Source organism: Dermochelys coriacea, chromosome 6 (assembly GCF_009764565.3).
Source record: "Dermochelys coriacea isolate rDerCor1 chromosome 6, rDerCor1.pri.v4, whole genome shotgun sequence".
Classification (NCBI taxonomy): Eukaryota; Metazoa; Chordata; order Testudines; family Dermochelyidae; genus Dermochelys; species Dermochelys coriacea.
In genome coordinates, this window is record NC_050073.1 from 16,158,826 (window position 1) to 16,183,245 (window position 24,420).

The window sequence follows — 24,420 nt, forward strand, 5'->3', positions numbered from 1 at the left end:
GACAGGCATCATTCCCCCATCACTCTGAGGGCAGACCCAGGCATGCAGTGAACTCCTGCCAGACCAAATCTCAGCTCCCTGCAAAGACATTCACAGGACTTTTCCTACTTCCTAGAAAGGGGCAAGAGAGAGAAGCATTATAGCAGCGATGGTGGTTACAAAGACAACTTCCCATCTCCGGAGCAGCATACACCTCACAAAACATGATCAGAGCAAACCAACCCATAGGAATTAGGGACTTTCCGTTAGTGTGGGACCTACTATAAACAGAGCACTTCCACCTTTTAATCTTCAAAATCCCAACCATCTTTCCAGAAAATCACCCATGCCCATTTGGTCACAGAATGACCATCCTTATTCTCTCTCCGCTACAGTCTGGCAGTAACTCTGGGTAGGATCTTTCTGGTGGGGTGCTTTGAAGAGGTTTTATCTCTCTGGAGACCAAGGGATAGTCATACTGGCCCCCACACCACACATCCTTTTCTAAAGTCGAGGTGTCCCATATCTCCAGGACAATCACTGACTGGTTCCATAACAGATGGGTTATGCTCAGCTGAGCCACCTTCAAATCGGCTGGCTGCCCAATCTTCAAACCTGTCTGCAAATAGGACCTCAACTCATCAAGTGAACAGTTCACCCCACCCCCACACTTTCCACGCAAAAAAGCCAACAGCAGCAGCCACCTCTGAAGTAGGACAGAGCCACAGAGACCATTTGTTGAGACCATCAAATAATAATTTACTGTGATTCAATCTGTGGCTTTGTACAGTTGCTGGGAGAGGAGGAGGCAAAAGGAGATGGGGAGGGGAAAGAAAAGTTGCTTGTCACAGGCCTTGATGAAGTTTGAGACAGTCCGTGTGGGGCTCAAGGTACCCTCTTTGTCTCCCTCCTCCCCCATACTCCTCCCCTGAATCCATTTGCTGCTTCTTTTGTTTCACCTCTGTCCGCGTGCACTGCACAGTGGAAACCCCTCCAAGTCACGGTCTGGTCAACTGAAACAAAAATGGGGAGGAGGAACTAGAATCAGCAGCTATTCTTATCCTACCCATCTGCTAGCCGCTACCCAGCCCTCCTGCTCCCACTACCTCCTGCAGAGGGGACTCAAAATGTTACATGGGGCTTGGGGAGAGTGGGGTTGAGAGAATGTTAATTTTTGAGAGTTTAGGCCCCCGCTCTGCAAAGTACATGCTTGACTTTAAACATGCGCTTAAGAGAGCAAGCAGACGCTTTGCTGAATGGGGCTTTATGCTGGGATTTGAGTACCTAACTCCCTTAGTTGCTTTTCAAGACCCCAGCCTTTATGGATAAGGGGCATTTTAACACCGATGATGAGCATGCTGGTGTTGCACCCTGACAGGGCATGTTCCACCCACAAATCTCCACATATTGGATGAAGGTGGGGAAATAATTAGCATCTCCCTCTCCCAGATGGGACATAGGCAGCGCTGGCAAGGCAAACATTTTATATTGCTGGCTAAAACATTCACAACTGGGTGCCAAAGAGAAGCTGAGCACATGCAGCTCCTCTGGGCTTCAGGGGGCATTCTGAGTGCTCAGCACCTCTGACAAATCAGGTCCCGCAGTAAGGCAAGAGCAGAGTCAGGAATCAAACCCAGGCATCTTGACTCCCAGGCCCCAGCAGGCCCCAACCACCAATACATCTTGGCCTCTCTTTTCCCCACACTTCTGGTTTTACTCCCCCTCTACTCTTGCCCTATATCAGATACCGCATCTAAAGGGAGCTGAGAGCCCAGGTTCTAATTCCTTCCTTGGCCATTGACTCATGGCCCCATGAATAAGTCGCTTCACCTCTCTGTACCTCAGTTTACTCATCATAAAAATGGGTGCTCTGCCCCAATCTACATCACGGGGGCACTGCAAGGCTCACTGTTAATGCGGCTCTGATTTTACTCCCCTGTTGTTGGTCACGACTGCTGCCCTGGATTACACAATTCCCTGGAGCATTTTGGGACAGTGTGTCAGAAAGATGCTCTCCCAGTTAAATGCTGTATTGTGGTTTGCACTGGAAATAAATAAGGCTAAAGAGGCTCTGCTTTCCTCCACGTAGAGAAACAGCTGGACAGACACCCTGCAGCATGGTGTGGATTTCTGCTGTCCGCTTGGTATTTAAGTTTCAGTTTTCTGTCACTGCAGGGAAATTGTAAAGGCTCTTCTCATTGCCACTGGGATGTGGGTAACTCGCAGAATAGTTAGATCAAAACATTTTCAAGGCCCCTTTGGAAAGATTGTCCATGTCAGTGATGGACGCCAGCCCCTCTCCTGCTTCGGCAGCACAATCCCTCCTGGTGAGGGAGAAGGGAATGGTAGTTTAAGGAGATATTTGGAGCTGTGTGCGCGCTTTCAGCTGAAAACGATCACCGCCAGAGCAGGAAACGAGCCCCAACACTCGTATCCCCATCCGGAGGAAATGCTTCTAAACATCTGGATTATCTGAACATCTGGAAACTTCCCATAACAATAGCTGCACTCGGCCCAGCACGAGGATCAGTCCCACTGGGAGATCCCATCCAGAATCCACTCTCCCCTCAGCAGAGAGCCATGGGGCGGGGCACTCCACTGTTTTCGTTTACAGAGAAAGAATGTGGGGGGGGGCCCCTTGGGGAAGAGCTCTGTGGAGCTCACAGCCTTGCCAGAGGCTGTGTGTTGAGATGCAATGGAGGAAGACAGCTGCCGCCCATTCAACTAGCCCCCTTTAGCAGAGTTCCTGGAACTGGATAATCCCAGCTTTTCCCCTGGGAATTTAGTACCTGTTAAAGGAGATGGAAGAACAGCTCTGGCGCCTGGTGTCCTCTGTTATCCAGGGAAAAGGCTCATCGGGGCAGCAGCAGTGCAAGCTTCCCTGACTAGCACACTTCAACCCCAGCCCTTCGGGGAAAGAGGCTACTTCAGTTTCCCTGACCCATTCAGCCCTTGCTCTCTCTGCTGACACTGCTGCAGGGTGGTTTGGGTGATGTGGACTAAAGACACCATGCTCATTCCATGCTGGCCGCCAGAGAGCTGATAGCAGCCTTTGCTCACTGCCCTCCGGGGCCGGATTCCCCAGGACCCTTTTACTTAATCAAAAGTTTAAAAAAAAGGAAAGCCAGACATGCAGCTCTGGCTCTGACTAGTATGATTTATAAAGGCAAACAGCCCTTTCACGACACCCTTGACTCTGTTGGCAGCATGTCTACACTGGCGCAGGGGAGGTAAATTCCAGCTCAAAGAGACATACCCGCCCTACCTGTGATGGTGAGGGAATTCCTTTTATTAGACCAACCTCTGCTGGTGACAGAGACAAGCTCTTGAGCTTCACAGACCTTGTCTCTTTCTCCAAAAGAAGCTAGTCCAATAAGAGAGAGAGAGATTGCCTCTCGCCCACCTTGTCTCCCTCAACACGGGTATAACAGCACTGCAAACAACTTCAAATCAGAAATGCAGCCCCAGCCCCGCTTATTCAGACTCCTGTAGGGAGAGAGAGTACAAGGGAATCACTGAGCTGCCCACTTCCTTCACCGCCCTGCTATTGCCAGAGGGGGGTAGTGGTGGGGTGTAATGGAACCTGACTTCATTTGCAGCTAGAGATGGGGGGGGTTCCCCTTTTAATGAAAAAACAAAAAATAGAGGAAAAAATACGTTTTTCGTAAAAATTTGTCAGTTTTTTTTTAATTTAAAACTGACCATCTTTACCAAAAAATCCATTTTTTTTAAATGAAAATTGTTCAGTTTTCATTAAAAACAAAACAAAAACAAAAACAAAAACAAAAACAAAAAACACCACCAGAAAATGTTGACCAAAGCAAGGGTTTTCTGAGGAAATGTGTGTTTTGGCCAATAAGCTGGTTTTTTTTTATTGGGAAAACAAAGGGTTCAATGAAATCATTTCAACCTGCTCTTTTTGCAGCCTGGTACACTGTCAATGAATCCCTGCCTCCGGCACATGCCTGGCTGTAGCCTGCACCCATTTCTGGCACATCCCTCTCCCTCCCACTGGGCTCACCTTGGTCATGATATCACACATTTACAGTTCATGCAGCCTGGGCCACTTTCATCCGGTGGATTCAGCTTGCGTAGTTTGTGCTGCCGGATCTCCCGCACTAAGGTATAGAAGGCATCTTCAACACCCTGGAAGAAAGGCATAACATTCTGCTCAAAGAGTGCCACAGCCCTCGGAAAAAGGGTGGAGGTGGGGGCAGATGGATCTAGGTGATCACGAGAAGTCCCCTGCAGAGAACTGCATAGTGTAGTTCAAGTGGGTTTTGACTCGAGTTAAAGGGATGAAACTGTGCAAAGAAATCACAGAGGAATCCCAAGAAATGGTTCCTACTGGCAAAATGTGGCACATAACTATCAGGCTACCAAAGGACATGGAAGCTCCATCTCTAGGACCACCTAAAACGAGACTGGACATCCCACTAGAAATCGAACTAACAGCCCTGAGCCGACTGCCTCTTTCCCATCTCTAACCCTCCAAACCAGGGGCACTCCCCGCAGAAACCGCACCCATACGTAATGTGTGCACGTCCGCATGGACAGCAGGACGAGGAGGTTAGCAAAACAACTCAGGATCAGACAGCTATGCAGTGAACGTAAGGACTAGCCCACAGCCCTGCAGAAAGCTTCATTTCAATACAGCAGACATCAAAGCCCTTCTGTTGAACATTCAATCCCTTAACACACCTCTCGTGCCCCGAGGTGCACACATGGGGAAACTGAGGAGCAAACCATGTTGGGCCAAGGAGCAAAAACTCCTGTCCCTCCCTCCGGATTGAAACAGAAGCCAGGACTCAGCTTTGGACTGGGTTTGGTTCATGCATTCTCTCATGTTTCAGTGTGGGGCTGAGCACACACTTGTTTGTGCCACAAACCTGAGAGGATCCTCTTCTTGTGCTGTGCTAGCCCATGAGGGCTTGCAATCAAGAGCCGTTTGTCATAGGTGCCCTCTTGCCCTTCCGCAGCCACTTCTTGTGGGTGTTTTCCTCACAACCAGGCAGACTGCCCTGACAGGTGTTATGGGGCAATGCAGCATGGCCCCAAGAGAGACCACCAGCAGAGGCTACGGGACCATGGGAAGTGAAGATCAAGGTGCAATTTTAAATCATATGGAGTTGCAGGTATTCATTAACTCTATGGACTTTATGTACCACATAGCCCTCCCTATGACCCACTCGGAGCTGTGCAAGCCTGTGATGTAGCCCTCGCTACAGCAAGGAGACACAGCGCTTCTCTAGGGTGATGGGATAACGTGTGTGTATGTATGTAAATATCTATCTATCTATCTATCTACAGGGTTACTGACCCGAGAAAACACTTAAGGATGAAGAGTTATGAGATAAACACAGGGAAGCTGCACTGGAAACAATCTGCTGCCAATGCCAGCCTAGGACCCACCCAACAGCAGCATGTGGGTGACTTTTTAATCCTTTTTTTGTAATCCCTCCAGTGAGTTAGGTGCTGATCAAATGTCCCAGATCAAGGGTCCTGAAGAATGAAGTCCTCCCTCTGTCCAAAGGGCAAGCAGCATCCCCACAACCCTCTGCCAGTGTGTCTCAGCCCTGACCTGCGGGGACCCCCTCTAGCAGCAAGGAGGCCTATTCAGCCCCAGGCTTCTCTGCTGAGACTACCAAGAAGAGCTCCTATTGGTGCTAATCATGGAAGTGCTCTGGAGGTGCAGACTCATTCCACACAGGCTACCCTGTGGCCACGCCTTTCCGGCTGTGCATTCAATTCCACCGCCTCCAGAGCTCACGCACAGGGCAAGCCCCCCCTGTGCAGGGAACTCAACTGGCTCACTGGGGTAGGGAGAGGAATTCTCTCCTGGAACATCCAGCCTTGAGGCAGCAACCTACTCCTCCAACCATTGGCATTTCTCCTCGTTGATCTACACAGCACGTGGCCGCCACAATAGTTCACTGGTCGTTTCTGCCATCTCCAGGCACTGGCTCCAAGAAGTTAGGGGGAGAGCAGGCAAGACAAAAGATGCTTCTTTTTAGAGAGGGGAGGCAGAGAAGAGGTAGCCACTAACCCTGAACCTCATGTGTTCTCCCAGGCCTAGCACCCGGGACACTCAGCTCCATCAGGAATTGCTGTGGGTAGGGCAAGGGTGGCATTAATCAGATTCCTGGGGGGCCCATTTAATCCTGCAAGGCACTCGTGTAATACAGCGATGAGTGCAGCACAAATACACTATCCCGGTGCACTGGCGCAACATCAGATCCTCACAAAGCAAACCAGCGTGGTTGGCCAGGACAGAAGTAGCAGTCTTGGGAAGGGCTGAAGGGTTTTTTGGGGGGGGAAGATCAGGCTGTGGATTTATCACTCCAGCACCATCACTCAGAGCTCACCCAGGTAGCAGCCTTCCCCCAAGATAGGTTTCCTGGCAGCTTTATCCCAGCATCCCGACTGCGGTAAATCACTGCCAGTGCTGGCCTGCTCTAATTCATGCTCACTCCCCTGCTCACTGGCACTTCAGAGCTGTCAGAGGAGGCTCAGCACACTCTGTAATTAGCAGCTGGAGCATTGCTTGCCTGACAGCAAATGCATGTTGCTCTGTCAACAGGGCTGTGTGTCAGCCCTGCAGAACTGCTGCGGGAAGGGGGAGGCCGGCTCAGGGATTATTTCCTCACCCAACACAGGGAGGGGCAGATGGCAGCTGTGGGAGGGGCAGGGGAGGAGGTTCCTTCTGGCCGAGTTGACTAGGCAATTTCTTACAGCCACAACAATGGAATGAAGCATTGAGAAGAGGAGGTAACTAGACAGGCAGGTGTAGCCTTACAAATCTAGCCATTTGGTGCTGGGGCAGCTCTCTGGGCACCAATCCCAGAACCCTAGGCTTTCAGGATATGCTGTATCCACACACCTATCTCTGGCATTACCAGAGATATCCCTACCTGGATTCAGCGGCAAAAAACTTTGTACAGAAATCCCACCAGCCCCAACCTATGCAACCCAACGTGAATGTCACCACAGAGAAATAGAGTAGGACCTACTCTAAGTGCTTAGAGTGTAATGTTTAGATGGGTCACATGGAGATGGGGTTTGTAGGTATATAAAAAGGGGGCCTTTGAGGACTGCTATTGGTTCACATTTTAAAACCATCTCTCCTCCTACCTGTCTGGTTTTCGCTGATGTCTCTATGTAGGGGATTCCGTAATTCCTGGCCAGGTCCTGTGCTTGCCGGGTTTCCACAGTCCGGGCCGGAAGGTCACACTTGTTTCCCACCAGTACCATGGGGACATCATCTGAATCCTTCACTCTCTTGATCTGCTCTCTGCAGAGATAAGAGATGCCGAAGTGAGGAGGGGAAAAGCCATTTCATTATCACGACAACAACAGCTAGTTTCAGAAAGATCCTCGTGGGAGCAGAGCATGTGCCACTTGTAATGGATAGGAACAAAATTCTGTTCCACTAATACAAGCCCCAGTGAAAGGCAACAGAATTTGTGCTTCTATTCATTCAAGTGCCTTATGAAAATCCCACTCTTTCTCCATTTGTTTTGTGGAGCCAAGACAAGTTCATACATTTTAAAAATGATTACGTGGGGCATATTTGTTATTGGAAGGCTGGTGACACAGAGCCAAAGCCCAAAGTGGCCCCTTTGGCTCCAGGATAAACATGGGCTGTGCCTAGCTTTGACCTGTCACAAGGTCTTGAGGGTTATCTGGGAACAGCTTCCCTCTATCAGCAACAAAACTACAGCCGGGCTCAGTACCGTAATCCCAGAGCCACCAGGCAGCTGTCCAGGGGCACAGAAACATCCCATATCCCGGGGCAGGAACAAAGTCTCACTCGCTCATATGGAAAGGCAAAGCAATGAACATGGAGCCCAAGTGCAGCAGCCATTGGCTAGGATCTGCTTGCCGATTTGAACCGAGCAAGGAGAAAGAGAATGCTCAGGACCATGAGCTGATGGATTCTGCGGTGTTTTTCCAAGGCAACAACTGTTCCCCTTGGTTATTCGCCCCGCTGGGAGAACAGACATATGATCTAAATAAAAAGCTACATGCATTTCACTCTTCCCCCCACCAAACAAGGTATCTTGAATCCCTCTTATTATTCCAACCCCAGTTTGGATACTCATTCAACACGTTCAAAATCCCCTGGAGGTGAGAAGCAGCGAATTAGCGTGCTGGCCTCTTGGCCTTTCAATCCTGGAGGCCTGGTTTCAAATCCTGAGGTTCACAAGTGAACGGGCTCATCATCTCAGTTCCATTTGTCCATATTGCAAAACCATGGACTGCACTATGGACCCAATTCAGCAAGGCACATATGTATGTGCTTAACTTTCCTCAGCTTCAATGGAAATTAAGCACATGCTTAACTGCTGTGCTAAATCAGGGCCTCTTTAACCAGCCTCATCTACTCAAAGAGACACCTTGGGCTGGAACAACAAGGGGTGTTGCATGCAGTTGCTGTCTTCGGCCAATGTAGGTGCACAGGATCCTGATCTTCCTGCACATATACACACCCCATTCCTCCAGATTCCCCTTCCACACTCCTGTCTGATCCCATCACCTGGGAGCTGTGGCAGAGACCAAGAGCCACCTCTGCTCCCCCAACCCCGGACCACATGGATGGAAGGGGATCGCTAGAACCCACGGAATATGAAGAAGAAGAGATGTGTACAAAGGATAATGGTGGTCACCACAGGCTGGGAGGGGAAGGCTTTCAGATACACAAAAACCACCACTGGAGGGAGTGATGGGTACACAGAAATGGGGAACCTGGTTATACGTGGGGGGTAGGGGCTGGAGGAGGCCTGCAAAGTGTTACTTTTTATAGGACCCTGGCAGCAAATCAGGACTGAGGTGCATTGGCTTGAGTGGAATAGTAAAGGGTGTTACAAATAAGATCTGGACTGCACTGGCAGAGCTGTGGGCTGGGGCAGTTCAGGATTGAGGTGTACTGACAGAGCTGGGATTGCAGAGGAGCTGCAGGTCAGGACTGAGGTGCATTGGCAGAGCTGTTAAGGGCTCTGCACAGTGTCAACCTACCCTTTACTTAGCTAAACCAATAAATAACCATTAGCCCCCTCCCCCCACTTCATGAGCACCAAACTGCAGCCCTTTGTGCATGTGTGTCAGCCACTGTCTGAACAGTTCCACTCTGTATCACATTGGCTTTCAGACTCCAGCTCCTGTTCATTCAGCATGAATGACTGCTGGGCACCACCCTACAGAGCAAACCTCCTCCCAGCAGTCAAAGATACTACTGTTCTAGGCACCCAGGGCTGGAGCATGGTCACTCAGCACTTCCTTCTCGGAGGGCCTGATCCTTGGGAGCCCAAGAAGCCACGAACCTTTTCACTGCCCCAAATGTTTGCTGAACATGCTCTTTGCCACGTGCTCCAGACAGCACAGAACCCCTCCCTGAAGAACACTTATTTAGCAGCAACAGACAGTGCTAGCAGGGCTTCCCATTCCTTTGCCTGCCTGTCTAAGGAATAGCTGCTCCCAGGCCTATGAAACGTGCTTACAAAGAGCTCCTCCCGCATTTCCTACTGCAAAACAGACTACATCCATAAAGCCCTCCAGCCCCCAAAGACAAGTCCTCGGGAGAAGGTGCAAGGCAGCTGGGTTACGGTGAGACACCTGGGCCAGGGTCACACCACAAAACCACACTCCCTCCAACCTGGGCCAGCCACTTGCTCCTTGCGTGGCAACCAGAGAGCAGCCATTGCTTGGGTGCATTAGCCCCTCCCACCGCCAAATTATGTGTGGTGTCTGAGAGGCAGCCTGGTGCAGTGGATAGGGCACTAGTCTGGGAGCCAGGAGACCTGGGTTCTACTCCCAGCTCTGCCACTGATCTTCTGGGTGATCGCAGGCAAGTCACCTCACCCCCCTTCCCTGCCTTTATCTGTCTTGTTTGTTCACATTATATATTCTTCAGGGCCTCTCCCTAGCTGTGTGCTCTGCAATTCTAATAAGTAGCTACGGCTGAAGCAGCCCTGCCTATCAGGCACCCTGCCTCTCCTTACCCTTGAGCCTGGTTCTCCCCTCCTCTCAGCCTTCCTGCACAGCAGGAGCTGCTGAGATCAGCTTCACTCACAGTGCAATGCCATTAATTAGAGATGGAAGGGATCAGCTCTCTCTTTAGTCATTGTAAACACTTAGTTACATTACCATGTCCCCCAAGGCCACCAGCAATCCCCCTTGGATGGATTTTTACCAGAGCCACTGACATTAGCCGCCTGCTCCTTCCCTTCCCTGGGGAATGGCTGCTAGAGGTAATTGTCTTTGCTGGCAGCCAGCACTCCCACAGCAGACAAGCCTGGTCTTGGCAAGTGGCACAGTACGCCAGCCAGGCCTGCCCTTTAAAATGGGAGGCAGTACAGCAGCCCTGGCCATAGGGGAAGAGTTCAGAGGGGATACTGACCTGTACTGGTGAATGTCTTCAAAGGATTTTGTATTGTTAATGGCAAAGACGCACAGGAAGCCCTCCCCCGTCCGCATGTACTGGTCTCGCATGGCGCTGTACTCCTCTTGACCCGCCGTGTCCAAGATGTCTAACAGACAGGTCTCTCCGTCAATGACTACCTGCTTTCTGTAGGAATCCTGCAGGGCCAACAGAAAGGGACAGTCACGAGGAGAGAATGAGCAGGGAGTGACCACTGGGGTCTTCCACTGCTTGAGCCTTGGGTTCCAAAGCTGACGTGCTGCAGCAAAAACAGAAGGGAATTTCATCTCACCCCAGTCACCCCCGTGGACGTTTGCACACACCCCACAAATACCACAACCACCACCCCCCAATTTGCCAGGATTAGGAGCCTCAATTCCACAGGGCCTGGAATGACAGGGAGAAATACACTGGCAGGGGTGTGTAGGGACCTAGGACCAGCATAGCAGGGGGTGCTGCAGGTCAGGATTGTGGTGCACGGGCAGCACGGCAGGTGGGGGCCCAGGACTGGACTAGAAGAGGGTGCTACCAGTCAGGACTATGGCACAGTGGCTATGCTGTGCAGAGGGGACTTGCACAATCTCTGCCCACATTACGCCTGGCTCTAGCCAGCCTTAAATTGACTCAACCCCTTTTAAAAATGGAATGGGAGCGGCAGAACAGATTTCCCCTCTGTGCCAGAGCAGCAGCTAACACCACCCCTGTTCCTCCTATTTACGACGCTGTCTCCCGGCAGACAAGGTGCGCCTTTCACAGTAGGGCCACCCAGCCCCAGACAACTATTTTTCTAACTTTATTTAGTACAGGCTAAACCCTCCTCATGCCTTCCTTCCTGATGCAGCTTTTCTTAGGGAGCTGCAAGGCACACTGGTGGTTCAGTCACCTCCTGCGGCTACACCTAGGGACATGCAAATAGCGTGTGGGCTGGAGTTCATGTGAGTCGCTGACACCTCCAACCACCTCTAGTGCAGCCTGTAGCTAATCAGTCCTGGAAATCAGAGACAGAGAAGATCTGCTAAATCATCCAGTCCAGCCTTTGCAAACACAGTGCTACTCCCTATGGGAGATGATGTACCACATCTCATCCATCCTAGCCTTGACTGGCCCAGCTGCCAGGCCTCCCAGCAATTCCCCTGGGAATTCCCAGGCCTAGGACATCTCCCTTGCAAAGACTTTCCTTGTATTCCCTTTTCAAAATCCAGCCCACTGCTGCCAGCCATAAGCCAGTTCAGAGCTGCCAAGATTTCCAGATGTCACTAATGGTTTTAGGTGCCCTAATACACTCAACTCTCAGCAAATCTGGCACATATAAAGCACCTCAAGGTGGGCAGCCAAGATCACTAATCTCTCTCCCTTTTGTCTGAACATTTGTTGTAGTACTAGGTTGGTAGCAAACTTTATAGTTAAGGTTGCCAACTGGTTTTAATTATAACCCTTGTTTTCACTCAGACGTCTCAAAAAATTCTCTTATGCGGCAAGTATTTCTCACAACTGGTCTGTGTTCGAAGTTCCAGTTTGGACAGCTGGAGGAAAAGCAGTTCAGTTATGCAAAAGTCCCAAATACTTGTCCCCATTGTAGAACAGATTGCTGCTACCCATTTTTCACATGGAGAAGACAAAAATGGCTGAACCTTGAAATCTGATGCATAATGTAAACGGGGCTCATTCTGGAGCGTTCCAGTTTAGAAAGTAGGTTTGGGTGTGAAAAAGTTACAAGCAATTAAAAAAAAAAAAAAAAGTCCCTTATGGAGATTCTCAGGGGGAATCTATTAAGAGTTTTAAAAGCAGGGCCTCATAAAACCCTACCCCTTAGGTCATATCATCACACTTCCTCCCTGCCTAGTCTAACCACAGGGGATGTTGCTGGGACAATCTGCATGGAAAGAGGACTGTCATGTTTCATGCAAACCACAGAAACAGCTTAGTCTCTTTCTTCCCACCAGTCCAACCTCAAAAGCATAAGACACACAACCAAATGCCTTCATAGCAAGAAAAAGGGTGGGAGGGAAATCACAGGTGTGAAAAAAAATCATTGTTCCAGATATTGCAATTTAAGGATCGTTCTGCAGCTCTGGCTGCATTCTGTGATACTTTGCAAATTCTAAGCCTTCATTTTAAAACCAAAATGAAATGTTTGGCTCTTTCAGTTGCTAAGATTCAGCCACTATAATGTAAGCCCCTTCACCCCCGCCACAAGAAAAACTGTTCTCTGGCCAAAGAGTAGCAGAAGCAGAGGTCAGTGACACTATCGAAGGCTGTAGACTAAACTAATGAAGTTGACATGGACCCATTCCCTTTGTTCATGGCTAGGAGATCAACAACAAGCACGCCTTATAAACACTCCATACTGTACAGTGAGGCCTGAAACCAGACCCACAGGGATCCAAGAAGTCAAAACAATCCAGAGCTGTGACCTTCTCGATACCCCTCCCCATAAAGGGAAGGCTAGAGACAGAGCAGTAATAGAAGAGAGCACCAATGTTGAGCGACTGCTTGGCAAGATATCAGACACTGTAAAGGTGATTGGCATCCTGCCCTCCAGGGAGGCATTCACATTCCCCATTAACGTATCTGAAACCTGCCTGATTCCTTTCACTAGCCAAGAGAAGCATGGGTCTGGTCTCTGAGATCACAGCCCACAGCTCCACTGGCCCCGGGGGTGTAAACAGGGGGAACTCCACTGCAAACACAGCTTGCTTGTCCATGGAAGTAGCTTAACCAACTCTTATCAAAGCTGGTCTTATCCAGGAAAGAGATGGGGAATTTGCAGTCAGAAATGCTTGGATCTGTCCCTGAGTGGAAAGAATCCAGATTCACCAGGGTGTTCACACATAGACAAAACAGTCTTACATGCCTAGATTCGGGGGGGACCCAATGATGGATGAGAAGAAACCCTTTTACCCTCAGACCATGGCAATATTACTGGTTGGATGTGGGACATGCTTTCCCCAGCCACTTTAATATCCTCCTGTGTACTAAGGTGTCCCGTGAAGGTGATACATCTTGGGGCCAGTGTGTCAGCATTCAACCATCACTAGCTCTTCTACAATTAAACAACATCTTCACAAACATTCCAAGCCTCCTCTTGGTGCTGGCAGCAAGGGAGGAAGCATGCGGAGATCAGTCTGTGTATGTCAGGTTACTATCATCCAGATCCTTCATTAACTGACAAGACAGTAGTCCCTGGCATGTGTCTGGAGGACAAACCTCTGGCTGCAAGTATCCATGTTCCATTCACTACCCAGGGAAGATGGCTGAAGGGAGTCAAAAACTCAAAGTGACACTCCAGCTAAACTTCTGAGTTTGGCCTGAGGGTAAAGTGAACCCCGGGTCACGTGGAAAGTTTCCTAACTCTTAACAAAGCTGGGGTTCAGTTTCAAGTTCATAACAGAACCAGGAAACAGGTGAGTTCCTTGAAGTTTTGTTGAGAATGTTTTGCATTTTTTCAGGTCTGACAAGGTAAGATGGGATCTAAGGTTCCCAGGAGATATTACCAGGAAATCGTTTCAAGGGAAGAATTTCCTGGTTTTCGGTCCAGCTTGAACCAAAAATGCCACCGAGTTTTCTTTCATTGCTCATGTTACTTTCTGCTTCATCCCCTCCCTAAAGCAGGCACCATCACTTGTGCTCCTCCTTTTGCTGGCTGCCAAGTTATGAAGACATTGTCATAACAGGGGCTGGCATTATACTTGGCAGCACCTCCAAGGTGTGAGCGCACATATCAAACCACTGGAGCCAGAATCCCGGCCACCTGCAGTTTCCACCATGTCGAAACTTTCCAGTTCTAAGAGCCCTTGAAACCTGACAACATTCGCTACGTACACTCCATACACTACAGAAAGGGGCTCATCTAAGGCTGAGCTGAGCTCATCAGAGGAACAGTGACTGAAACCCTCCTCCCACTTCATATGCGCTGAGCTCAACAGAGCAGATTGCTATACCCCATTGCTACAGAAACAGCAGCTTAGCGGCTTGTCGTATCCCAGATGCGCATTGATAGTGGCCCAGGCAGCTCAGAGCACTGAGCTTTCCTGAAGCCGCAGCCAGAAAGGCTAAGCAGGAGACCCAGTGGGAGAGTGCGAAGAGTCGGGCTGAGACATGTAGGACCTATTCCAACGCACTGGGAGACTGACTTAAATGCTTTCCAAACATCTCTCACCCAGTACAAGTCCTCTTAAGTGCAGAAAGAATGCAACCCCCAGAAAAGGGCATCAGCCCCAAACATGCCAGGCAGGGTTTCCCTGAGGAAGGAGAGCCCCTGGGCTCACGTTCTCCCATAGCTGAAGGGGCCGCGCCCTCTAGCACAATTTCACAGCACTTCTCCCCCAGCCTCAGCTCAGCACCAAATCTGCAGGAAAGGGATTTGCTTTATCTGCCTGAGCAAGTTTCATTTATAACAGGAGATTTATGGCAGAGGGGAAGCTGGAAGGCTCATTTTGATGCACGGGAATGGAGCGGAGGACTCCTCAGCGAGGGAGCTGCTGTTATCGTAGTAGTCCAACCCAAAGCCTAGATACAGAATGAATGCAAAGTGCAGCGAGAAGAATTCTCCATACTCACTGGGGGACATTAAGTGAGTTAGTTCCAGTTATCAATAATGGGAGCCAGGTACCTAACCCCTGAACTATGCCCTTTAGACTGCAGGACCATCCTGTTCGGTATCCTGCCTCCGGTTGTTGCTTCTACACAGTTCTTCAGAGGCAGGCTGATAAAGCTCCCATAAGGCCCCTAGCTGAAGGTGTTATGGTGTATTTTTAGGAAGATGGGGCTGCTACTGAAAGGAGATTCCTTCCTGCCATCACAGCACAGCATGCTAGTGTAACTCTGGGGCGGGGTGGGGGGGAGGAAGCAGCAGGCAAATATATTTAAGTGAAAGGAGGAAAACTATTTATCAGAGCAGTGAAAGCCTCAGTGGTTTGAGGTTCCTATGAGGGTATGAAGTGGCAGAGGGCATGGTGCAGGGGGAACCGTAGATACCTATGGGAGGGGACTGCCTGGCCTGCACAAAGCAGACGAGGGGAAAAGTAAGCATTTCAGAGGCACAGGAGGTGCGGACGTACGCTAGAGAGGGTACAGTAGCAGCATGCCGCTTGCAGGGGACATTCAGTTAAACAATGCTCAGGGTTTACATTCCCAGCGCCGTGTTTATGTGGAGTGAATCTCTACAGCACGTGGAAATGGCATGGCAGGCACACCAGAAACAAGGCTGTGAGGCTGCAGAGGACAGCAGAGGCTGAAAACCAGCCACTTGAGAGTTTGGGGCACTCTCTCCTGTCCATTATCAGGGGCGGAGAGGGGCCGCATCCACCTCTCCCAGTCCAATGAAGAGCAGGGCTCTGCTCCTCACAGAGCAGTGGAAACCTCTGCTTCCCAGCACAGGCATCTGTCACGTGGGGCTGTCACGGTGCTTTCCTGCAAAACGACCTAGAGTAGATTTCTAAGAAAGTACTGGAGCTTCTGCAGCAACAGCCCAGAAGAGGGGCTGGGGCAGAAAAGCCTAAGGGATGTCTACACTGCCATTAAAAACCATGGCTGGCCCATGCCCGCTGATTCGGGCTCAGGCTAAGGGGCTGTTTAACTGCAGTGTACATGTTTAGGCTCAGACTGGGGCCCAGGCTCCAGGACCTTGTGAGATGGGCTGTAATTTCACTTTGCCACACATAGTTGTTCTAGATCCTGCCCCAGAAGGTGGCTGAAGTCCAAGGAAGGGAGGAGGGCTTTGTGATTAAGGTGTAGGCCTGGGACTCGGGAGACCTGGTTTCAATCCCTGCCACAGACTCCCTGTGTGACCTTGGACAAGTCACTTAATCTCTCTCTGCCTCATCTCCCTAACTGTAAAACAGAGATAACGTTTCCAACTTGTCTATATAGGTTGCAAGCTCTTTAAGACAACGGCTGTGTATATACAGCGCCCGACACAGCAGGGCTCTGATCCTAAGTGATACTAGCATAAAGCTGTGTTTAGACCCATCTGTTGCTAGAAGGGTGCCAGTACAAGAAGTCCTCCAGCAGCGAGGACAGGGAGTTCGTGACTGAGGAAACACAACATGTTTCTGGGCTATGAATTCCCAGGGCTAATTGCTAGCACCCTTTCAGCCACAAAGTGGACAGGCCCAGCGTCCACCAGGGTTTCAAGCACAATGTTGTACGGACTTACTCCAAGCAAGGTTAGGTGACAGAGTGGTTAAAGTGCTGCTGCCCACCAGCCCTGTGTCTACACCAGTGCTCTCGCCACTGCTGTCTCTGGTGGGCTGGACTGGTGGTAGCAGCAAGGGCAGGGGGCTGAATTTTTAAGACAGTAGAGTAGCTCCCTACTATTCGAAGGGAAGCAAAGTTCTGTTTTGTTCAGAAGATTATGCCACATCCCTCACCACACTCTGAGCACTTCAGAAGGGTTAATCCTTTCTTTCGACTATACAACACCACCACCACTCATACAGAACTTTCCATCAGCAGATCTCACAGCACTTTACAGAGGAAGTCAGTATCATTGTTCCCATTTTACAGAAGGGAAAACTAAGTCTCTTTGCCTCTCTGTGCCTTTTTTAGTCACCCAGGAGGCCAATGGCAGAACTGGGAATAGAAACCAGATCAAGTCCCAGTTCAGTGCTCTGTCCACTCAGTCACATCAGCCTCCCAAAGGAGAGAGAGAAAGTCACCATCCGGAGTAAAGTCAGACACAAATAGACATTAAAGACCTTACGCAAACTTCCTTCTGCCCCCAAGTCTTCAATTGCATCTCAGTCCTGATCTGAAGCAGCTCATACAAACCCAACCTCTTAAGGCCCCCCCCAGAAGTTCCACCAAACACACCTCAATCCTAGCCCCCAACACCCTCTGCTATTAGCCCGTCCACAGCTATGCCCATGCAACATCCTGACCTGCAGCACCTACCACTATTCCAGCCCAGGGCCTTTCCTCAGCGCAGACAGCAACCCACCGCAAGTTAGGTCACTGCAATCCCCTAACACACTTAGGGGTGTTGTGGCAACATGTGGTAGCTCTGTAAAGTGGAGGAACATCCCCCAGGGGCTCAGGCTGAGACCAAACTCAAGGCATTTTAATTTGGGACTGAAGTGAGATTTGAACCCAGCTCCCCAAGGATGGAAGGTCAGAAAATTAGCTGCCCAGCCCTAGAAAAGGGAGCTCTTGATTTTAAGGGAGCCCCAGCCACACTAAGGAAGCTGATCCCTCCACCAGCTGCAGAAGCCTGAGAGGGATACAAGATTCTGTATTTTCACTCTCTCTCCTTGAGGATTCTTTTCCAATACACTTCCAACTGGTATTTTTTCCACCAGATCTGGCCTGTGTTTCTTCTCTGCCGTTATCCATTCGAGCTCAACTGTGATTTCAAGAAAAGAATGCATGTACTGGAAGCACAAGCAAACAAATGTTAGGAAAGCTGAACCTCACCTCCTATGGCTGAATTGTGAGTTCTTAAAAGGGGAGTTGCAGGGGGGCACAGGTTGAAAATACCTTGACTTTCCCGTCTTTCTATTAGTAGAGGTGTCCCAGTTAGTTGGGAAGGCCTGGTAAAGAAAAGGTTCAGAACCACAGGGCTACAACCATCCCTGGAGTTGTAACTCAGGTTTTTGGGTTGGCTTCTCAGATTTGATCTCTCCATGTTTTAACTCTGAATTCTCTGGTTAAACAAACAGCCCCTGGAATCCACCGCAAAGTTAAAAAGTTGAAGATCATATAAGAAACTCTCAGACTCACTCCCATTTCACAGTCTGCAGGGTGCTCACCTCTATTGTGGGGTCATATTCATCAACAAAATGGTTCTGAATGAGCTGTATTGTCAAAGCGCTCTTCCCAACGCCACCTGCTCCAACCACCACCAGCTTATACTCGGTCATCTTCCCACTGACCCCAGCTCAGGGTCTCCAGCAGCACCACCACCTGCAAGGACAGAGATACAGACACCATCAGCATTAGGTTAGTGCTTCTTTCTTGTCACCTAGCTTTGCCACTGCTGCCCCAGAGCCACGCAGGAGAAAGCCAGCGGTGGCTATGCAGCATGACACAGCGAGAGGCACCGGTATAAAGTGGGGACAGCTGCAGTTAGAAGGGAGTGAAACAATAACTTCATTGCATGAGTATCGAGGGTCTCCCATTCCCACAAAACCTAGCCAGTTACGGCTGACTTTTATTATTTGTATTCCAGTAGCACTTGCGTGCCCCAGCAGAAACTGGGGCTGTACAAACAGAGTCAGAGAATCTGGGAATTTGGCAAGACAGCCAAAGCGTACGAGGGAAACACGGGCACGGGGTGCCTGGCCCAAGGTCACACAGCAGGTGAGCGATAAGAGCTGGGAACAGAACCCAAATCTCCTGTCCAGGGCCTTACAAGCCCAGGCTGCCTCCCATTCTGAAGTGTTTTAAAAGGCTTTCCAATGCATGGACACTACACTTAGGCAGGCAGGTGAATGTATGATGCTGTTGTCCAACCCATTCCCCTCTGAAAATGAGTTTCAGATGATGATAGCAGCAGCAATGTGACCTTCCTTTGGAAGAAATCTAATCACCAGGGGGACCCAAGCCTACATTCATCTCTGGTGTAACTTGGCTCAAATCAATGGAATTACAGCAGGAATGAATTCTACCCACAGACTGCACTACCCTCTCTTTCCCCACACACGTACAAACCATCCCACCTTCCAAATATTCTCTTGTAAGACAATCAAATTAGCAAAAAGAAAAGGAGTACTTGTGGCACCTTAGAGACTAACAATTTATTAGAGCATAAGCTTTCGTGAGCTACAGCTCACTTCATCGGATGCATTTGGTGGAAAAAACAGAGGAGAGATTTATATACACACACACAGAGAACATGAAACAATGGGTTTATCATACACACTGTAAGGAGAGTGATCACTTAAGATAAGCCATCACCAACAGCAGGGGGGGGAAGGAGGAAAACCTTTCATGGTGACAAGCAGGTAGGCTAATTCCAGCAGTTAACAAGAATATCAGAGGAACAGTGGGGGGTGGGGTGGGAGGGAGAAATACCATGGGGAAATAGTTTTACTTTGTGTAATGACTCATCCATTCCCAGTCTCTATTCAAGCCTAAGTTAATTGTATCCAGTTTGCAAATTAATTCCAATTCAGCAGTCTCTCGTTGGAGTCTGTTTTTGAAGCTTTTGTGTTGAAGTATAGCCACTCTTAGGTCTGTGATCGAGTGACCAGAGAGATTGAAGTGTTCTCCAACTGGTTTTTGAATGTTATAATTCTTGACGTCTGATTTGTGTCCATTCATTCTTTTACGTAGAGACTGTCCAGTTTGGCCAATGTACATCTACCAATGTGATATATGCCATCATGTGCCAGCAATGCCCCTCTGCCATGTACATTGGCCAAACTGGACAGTCTCTACGTAAAAGAATGAATGGACACAAATCAGACGTCAAGAATTATAACATTCAAAAACCAGTTGGAGAACACTTCAATCTCTCTGGTCACTCGATCACAGACCTAAGAGTGGCTATACTTCAACACAAAAGCTTCAAAAACAGACTCCAACGAGAGACTGCTGAATTGGAATTAATTTGCAAACTGGATACAATTAACTTAGGCTTGAATAGAGACTGGGAATGGATGAGTCATTACACAAAGTAAAACTATTTCCCCATGGTATTTCTCCCTCCCACCCCACCCCCCACTGTTCCTCTGATATTCTTGTTAACTGCTGGAATTAGCCTACCTGCTTGTCACCATGAAAGGTTTTCCTCCTTCCCCCCCTGCTGTTGGTGATGGCTTATCTTAAGTGATCACTCTCCTTACAGTGTGTATGATAAACCCATTGTTTCATGTTCTCTGTGTGTGTGTATATAATCTCTCCTCTGTTTTTTCCACCAAATGCATCCGATGAAGTGAGCTGTAGCTCACGAAAGCTTATGCTCTAATAAATTTGTTAGTCTCTAAGGTGCCACAAGTACTCCTTTTCTTTTTGCGAATACAGACTAACACGGCTGCTACTCTGAAATCAAATTAGAAAAGCAAAACCCACCCAAAGGACCTATAATCTCTTTTATGCTTTCCTGTGCCACTGAACTCCCTGGAAATGTATCCATATGTGACACAGTGAACTATCACAGTGAACTATCACTATAACTGCGAGAAAAAGAAAAAAAACCCACCCAAGCAGCTGACTCCAATCACTCCTCTCAGAGGCTGCTGGGAATAGGTGGGACATGGAGTTTATATAACCCAGACCCAGTTGATGGCAGAGAGAGAAGAGAGAGGGTAACACCCAAGACAATTGGAGGCTGAAGGAGTACCAAGGGAAAAAACAGCTCCAGGGCGGGGCAGAGAAGAGGCAGACACATTGGGAACAAGTTAGAGTTTGGGGAGAGTTGGGCACAGGCTGGGAAATGCCTTCCTGGGAAACTCCGGACTTACCTGAGATGTAAGAGAACATATGGGGAAGTGGAACTGAAGACTGGGCATAGACTATGATAACCTGAATATAGATACACCCCTTTGCTAAGTACTACTGCAGTCCCTCTGGCCTCCTTTTCTCCCCCCAGCATGTCTGTGGTAATCAGATCATCCCTAGCAGAGTACCTTTTGGGCCTGTGGGATTTGGGGCTTTGTTGGAGAGCCAGTTCACCTTCTTGACTACCTGCCAAAATCCCTGAGGCTGGTTAGAATCCACTGGTTCACACTATCTGAATTCATACCTTTTTCCTTCTGTCACACGCGCTCTGCCTTTGGAGGTCAACTGGCTTTATTCTGCATTTATAATCAGATTGCTATTTTAATGCAAATTCATTCGAATTTAAATCTGAATTCATCTTGATTAAAAATATGTGCACTTTGCCTAAAACTGAAGGGGCAGGGGAGAGAAGTCATCTAAAATGGACTTTACTGGTAAGACCCATTATCTAGCATCCGTCATCAGTAACCGAAGTCACTTCAAATAATCAAAGAAAAATCAATCTGAATTAAAACCCATTCACAAATTCTATCCTAAACAGAACACTGTGCACTTTGACAGCATGCACCATCTGATGTTCTCTATGTGACTGCATACATTCATGGGTTGAGCTGTCAGGTTAGGCATTATTTTACAGATGGGGAAACTGAGGGGTAGAGAGATTAAAGACAAAACTGGCACCTAACTTGCCTAATTTAAAGGGACCTGATTTTTCAGATAGTGCCGAGTACCCGCCCTATGAAAATCAGACCCTTTTAGAGAAGTTTGAAATTGGGTGCCCAAAATCACTAGTCGGGTTTCAGAGTAGCAGCCGTGTTAGTCTGTATTCTCAAAAAGAAAAGGAGTACTTGTGGCACCTTAGAGACTAACAAATTTATTAGAGCATAAGCTTTCGTGAGCTACAGCTCACTTCATCGGATGCATTTGGTGGAAAAAACAGAGTAGAGATTTATATACACACACACAGAGAACATGAAACAATGGGTTTATCATACACACTGTAAGGAGAGTGATCACTTAAGATAAGCCATCACCAACAGCAGGGGGGGGAAGGAGGAAAACCTTTCATGGTGACAAGCAGGTAGGCTAATTCCAGCAGTTAACAAGAATATCAGAGGAACAGTGGGGGGTGGGGGGGGAGGGAGAAAGACCATGGGGAAATAGTTTTACTTTGTGTAATGACTCATCCATTCCCAGTCTCTATTCAAGCCTAAGTTAATTGTATCCAGTTTGCAAATTAATTCCAATTCAGCAGTCTCTCGTTGGAGTCTGTTTTTGAAGCTTTTTTGTTGAAGTATAGCCACTCTTAGGTCTGTGATCGAGTGACCAGAGAGATTGAAGTGTTCTCCAACTGGTTTTTGAATGTTATAATTCTTGACGTCTGATTTGTGTCCATTCATTCTTTTACGTAGAGACTGTCCAGTTTGGCCAATGTACATGGCAGAGGGGCATTGCTGGCACATGATGGCATATATCACATTGGTAGATGCGCAGGTGAAGGAGCCTCTGATAGTGTGGCTGATGTGATTAGGCCCTATGATGGTATCCCCTGAATAGATATGTGGACAGAGTTGGCAACGGGCTTTGTTGCAAGGATAGGTTCCTGGGTTAGTGGTTCTGTTGTGTGGTGTGTGGTTGCTGGTGAGTATTTGCTTCAGATTGGGGGCTGTCTGTAAGCAAGGACTGGTCTATCTCCCAAGATCTGAGAGAGCGATGGCTCGTCCTTCAGGATAGGTTGTAGATCCTTGATGATGCGTTGGAGGGGTTTTAGGTGGGGGGCTGAAGGTGATGGCGAGTGGCGTTCTGTTGTTTTCTTTGTTGGGCCTGTCCTGTAGTAGGTGACTTCTGGGTACTCTTCTGGCTCTGTCAATCTGTTTCTTTACTTCAGCAAGTGGGTACTGTAGTTGTAGGAATGCATGATAGAGATCTTGTAGGTGTTTGTCTCTGTCTGAGGGGTTGGAGCAAATGCGGTTATATCGTAGCGCTTGGCTGTAGACAATGGATCGAGTGGTATGATCTGGATGAAAGCTAGAGGCATGTAGGTAGGAATAGCGGTCAGTAGGTTTCCGATATAGGGTGGTGTTTATGTGACCATCGCTTATTAGCACCGTAGTGTCCAGGAAGTGGATCTCTTGTGTGGACTGGTCCAGGCTGAGGTTGATGGTGGGATGGAAATTGTTGAAATCATGGTGGAATTCCTCAAGAGCTTCTTTTCCATGGGTCCAGATGATGAAGATGTCATCAATGTAGCGCAAGTAGAGTAGGGGCATTAGGGAACGAGAGCTGAGGAAGCGTTGTTCTAAGTCAGCCATAAAAATGTTGGCATACTGTGGGGCCATGCGGGTACCCATCGCAGTGCCGCTGATTTGAAGGTATACATTGTCACCAAATGTGAAATAGTTATGGGTCAGGACAAAGTCACAAAGTTCTGCCACCAGGTTAGCCGTGACAGTATCGGGGATACTGTTCCTGACGGCTTGTAGTCCATCTTTGTGTGGAATATTGGTGTAGAGGGCTTCTACATCCATAGTGGCTAGGATGGTGTTTTTAGGAAGATCACCAATGGACTGTAGTTTCCTCAGGAAATCGGTGGTGTCTCGAAGATAGCTGGGAGTGCTGGTAACGAAGGGCCTGAGGAGGGAGTCTACATAGCCAGACAATCCTGCTGTCAGGGTGCCAATGCCTGAGATGATGGGGCGTCCAGGATTTCCAGGTTTATGGATCTTGGGTAGCAGATAGAATACCCCAGGTCCTGGCTCCAGGGGTGTGTCTGTGCGGATTTGTTCTTGTGCTTTTTCAGGGAGTTTCTTGAGCAAATGCTGTAGTTTCTTTTGGTAACTCTCACTGGGATCAGAGGGTAATGGCTTGTAGAAAGTGGTGTTGGAGAGCTGCCTAGTAGCCTCTTGTTCATACTCTGACCTATTCATGATGACGACAGCACCTCCTTTGTCAGCCTTTTTGATTATGATGTCAGAGTTGTTTCTGAGGCTGTGGATGGCACTGTGTTCTGCATGGCTGAGGTTATGGGGTAAGCGATGCTGCTTTTCCACAATTTCAGCTCGTGCACGTCGGCGGAAGCAGTCTATGTAGAAATCCAGGCTGCTGTTTCGACCTTCAGGAGGAGTCCACCTAGAATCCTTCTTTTTGTAGTGTTGGCAGGAAGGTCTCTGTGGGTTAATATGTTGGTCAGAGGTGTGTTGGAAATATTCCTTGAGTCTGAGACGTCGAAAATAGGATTCTAGGTCACCACAGAACTGTATCATGTTCGTGGGGGTGGAGGGGCAAAAGGAGAGGCCCCGAGATAGGACAGATTCTTCCGCTGGGCTAAGAGTATAGTTGGATAGATTAACAATATTGCTGGGTGGGTTACGGGAACCATTGTTGTGGCCCCTTGTGGCATATAGTAGTTTAGATAGCTTAGTGTCCTTTTTCTTTTGTAGAGAATCAAAGTGTGTTTTGTAAATGGCTTGTCTAGTTTTTGTAAAGTCCAGCCACGAGGAAGTTTGTGTGGAAGGTTGGTTCTTTATGAGTGTATCCAGTTTTGAGAGCTCATTCTTAATCTTTCCCTGTTTGCTGTAGAGGAT

General features: G+C 48.6%; 1 protein-coding gene across 3 annotated transcripts in view; it reads right to left on the reverse strand.

Annotated features, from left to right (window-relative positions):
- Positions 1-717: 717 nt before the first annotated feature.
- HRAS (HRas proto-oncogene, GTPase) overlaps positions 718-24,420 on the reverse strand; it is an 88,731-nt gene continuing 65,028 nt past the window's right edge. Inside the window, exons 4-9 of one of the 3 annotated variants that reach the window (XR_006281870.1) lie at positions 18,145-18,299; positions 10,376-10,554; positions 7,111-7,270; positions 4,001-4,125; positions 2,769-2,886; positions 718-992 (exon numbers count right to left, since the gene is read on the reverse strand). Coding sequence is in view for 2 of the 3 variants with exons in the window: in XM_038405514.2 (XP_038261442.1) it covers positions 4,006-4,125; positions 7,111-7,270; positions 10,376-10,554; positions 18,145-18,255 (570 nt within the window). In the remaining variant the exon portion in view is untranslated. The remainder of the gene's footprint in view (positions 993-2,768; positions 2,887-4,000; positions 4,126-7,110; positions 7,271-10,375; positions 10,555-18,144; positions 18,300-24,420) is intronic. The other 2 variants (XM_038405514.2, XM_043515858.1) reach the window with 2 other exon arrangements.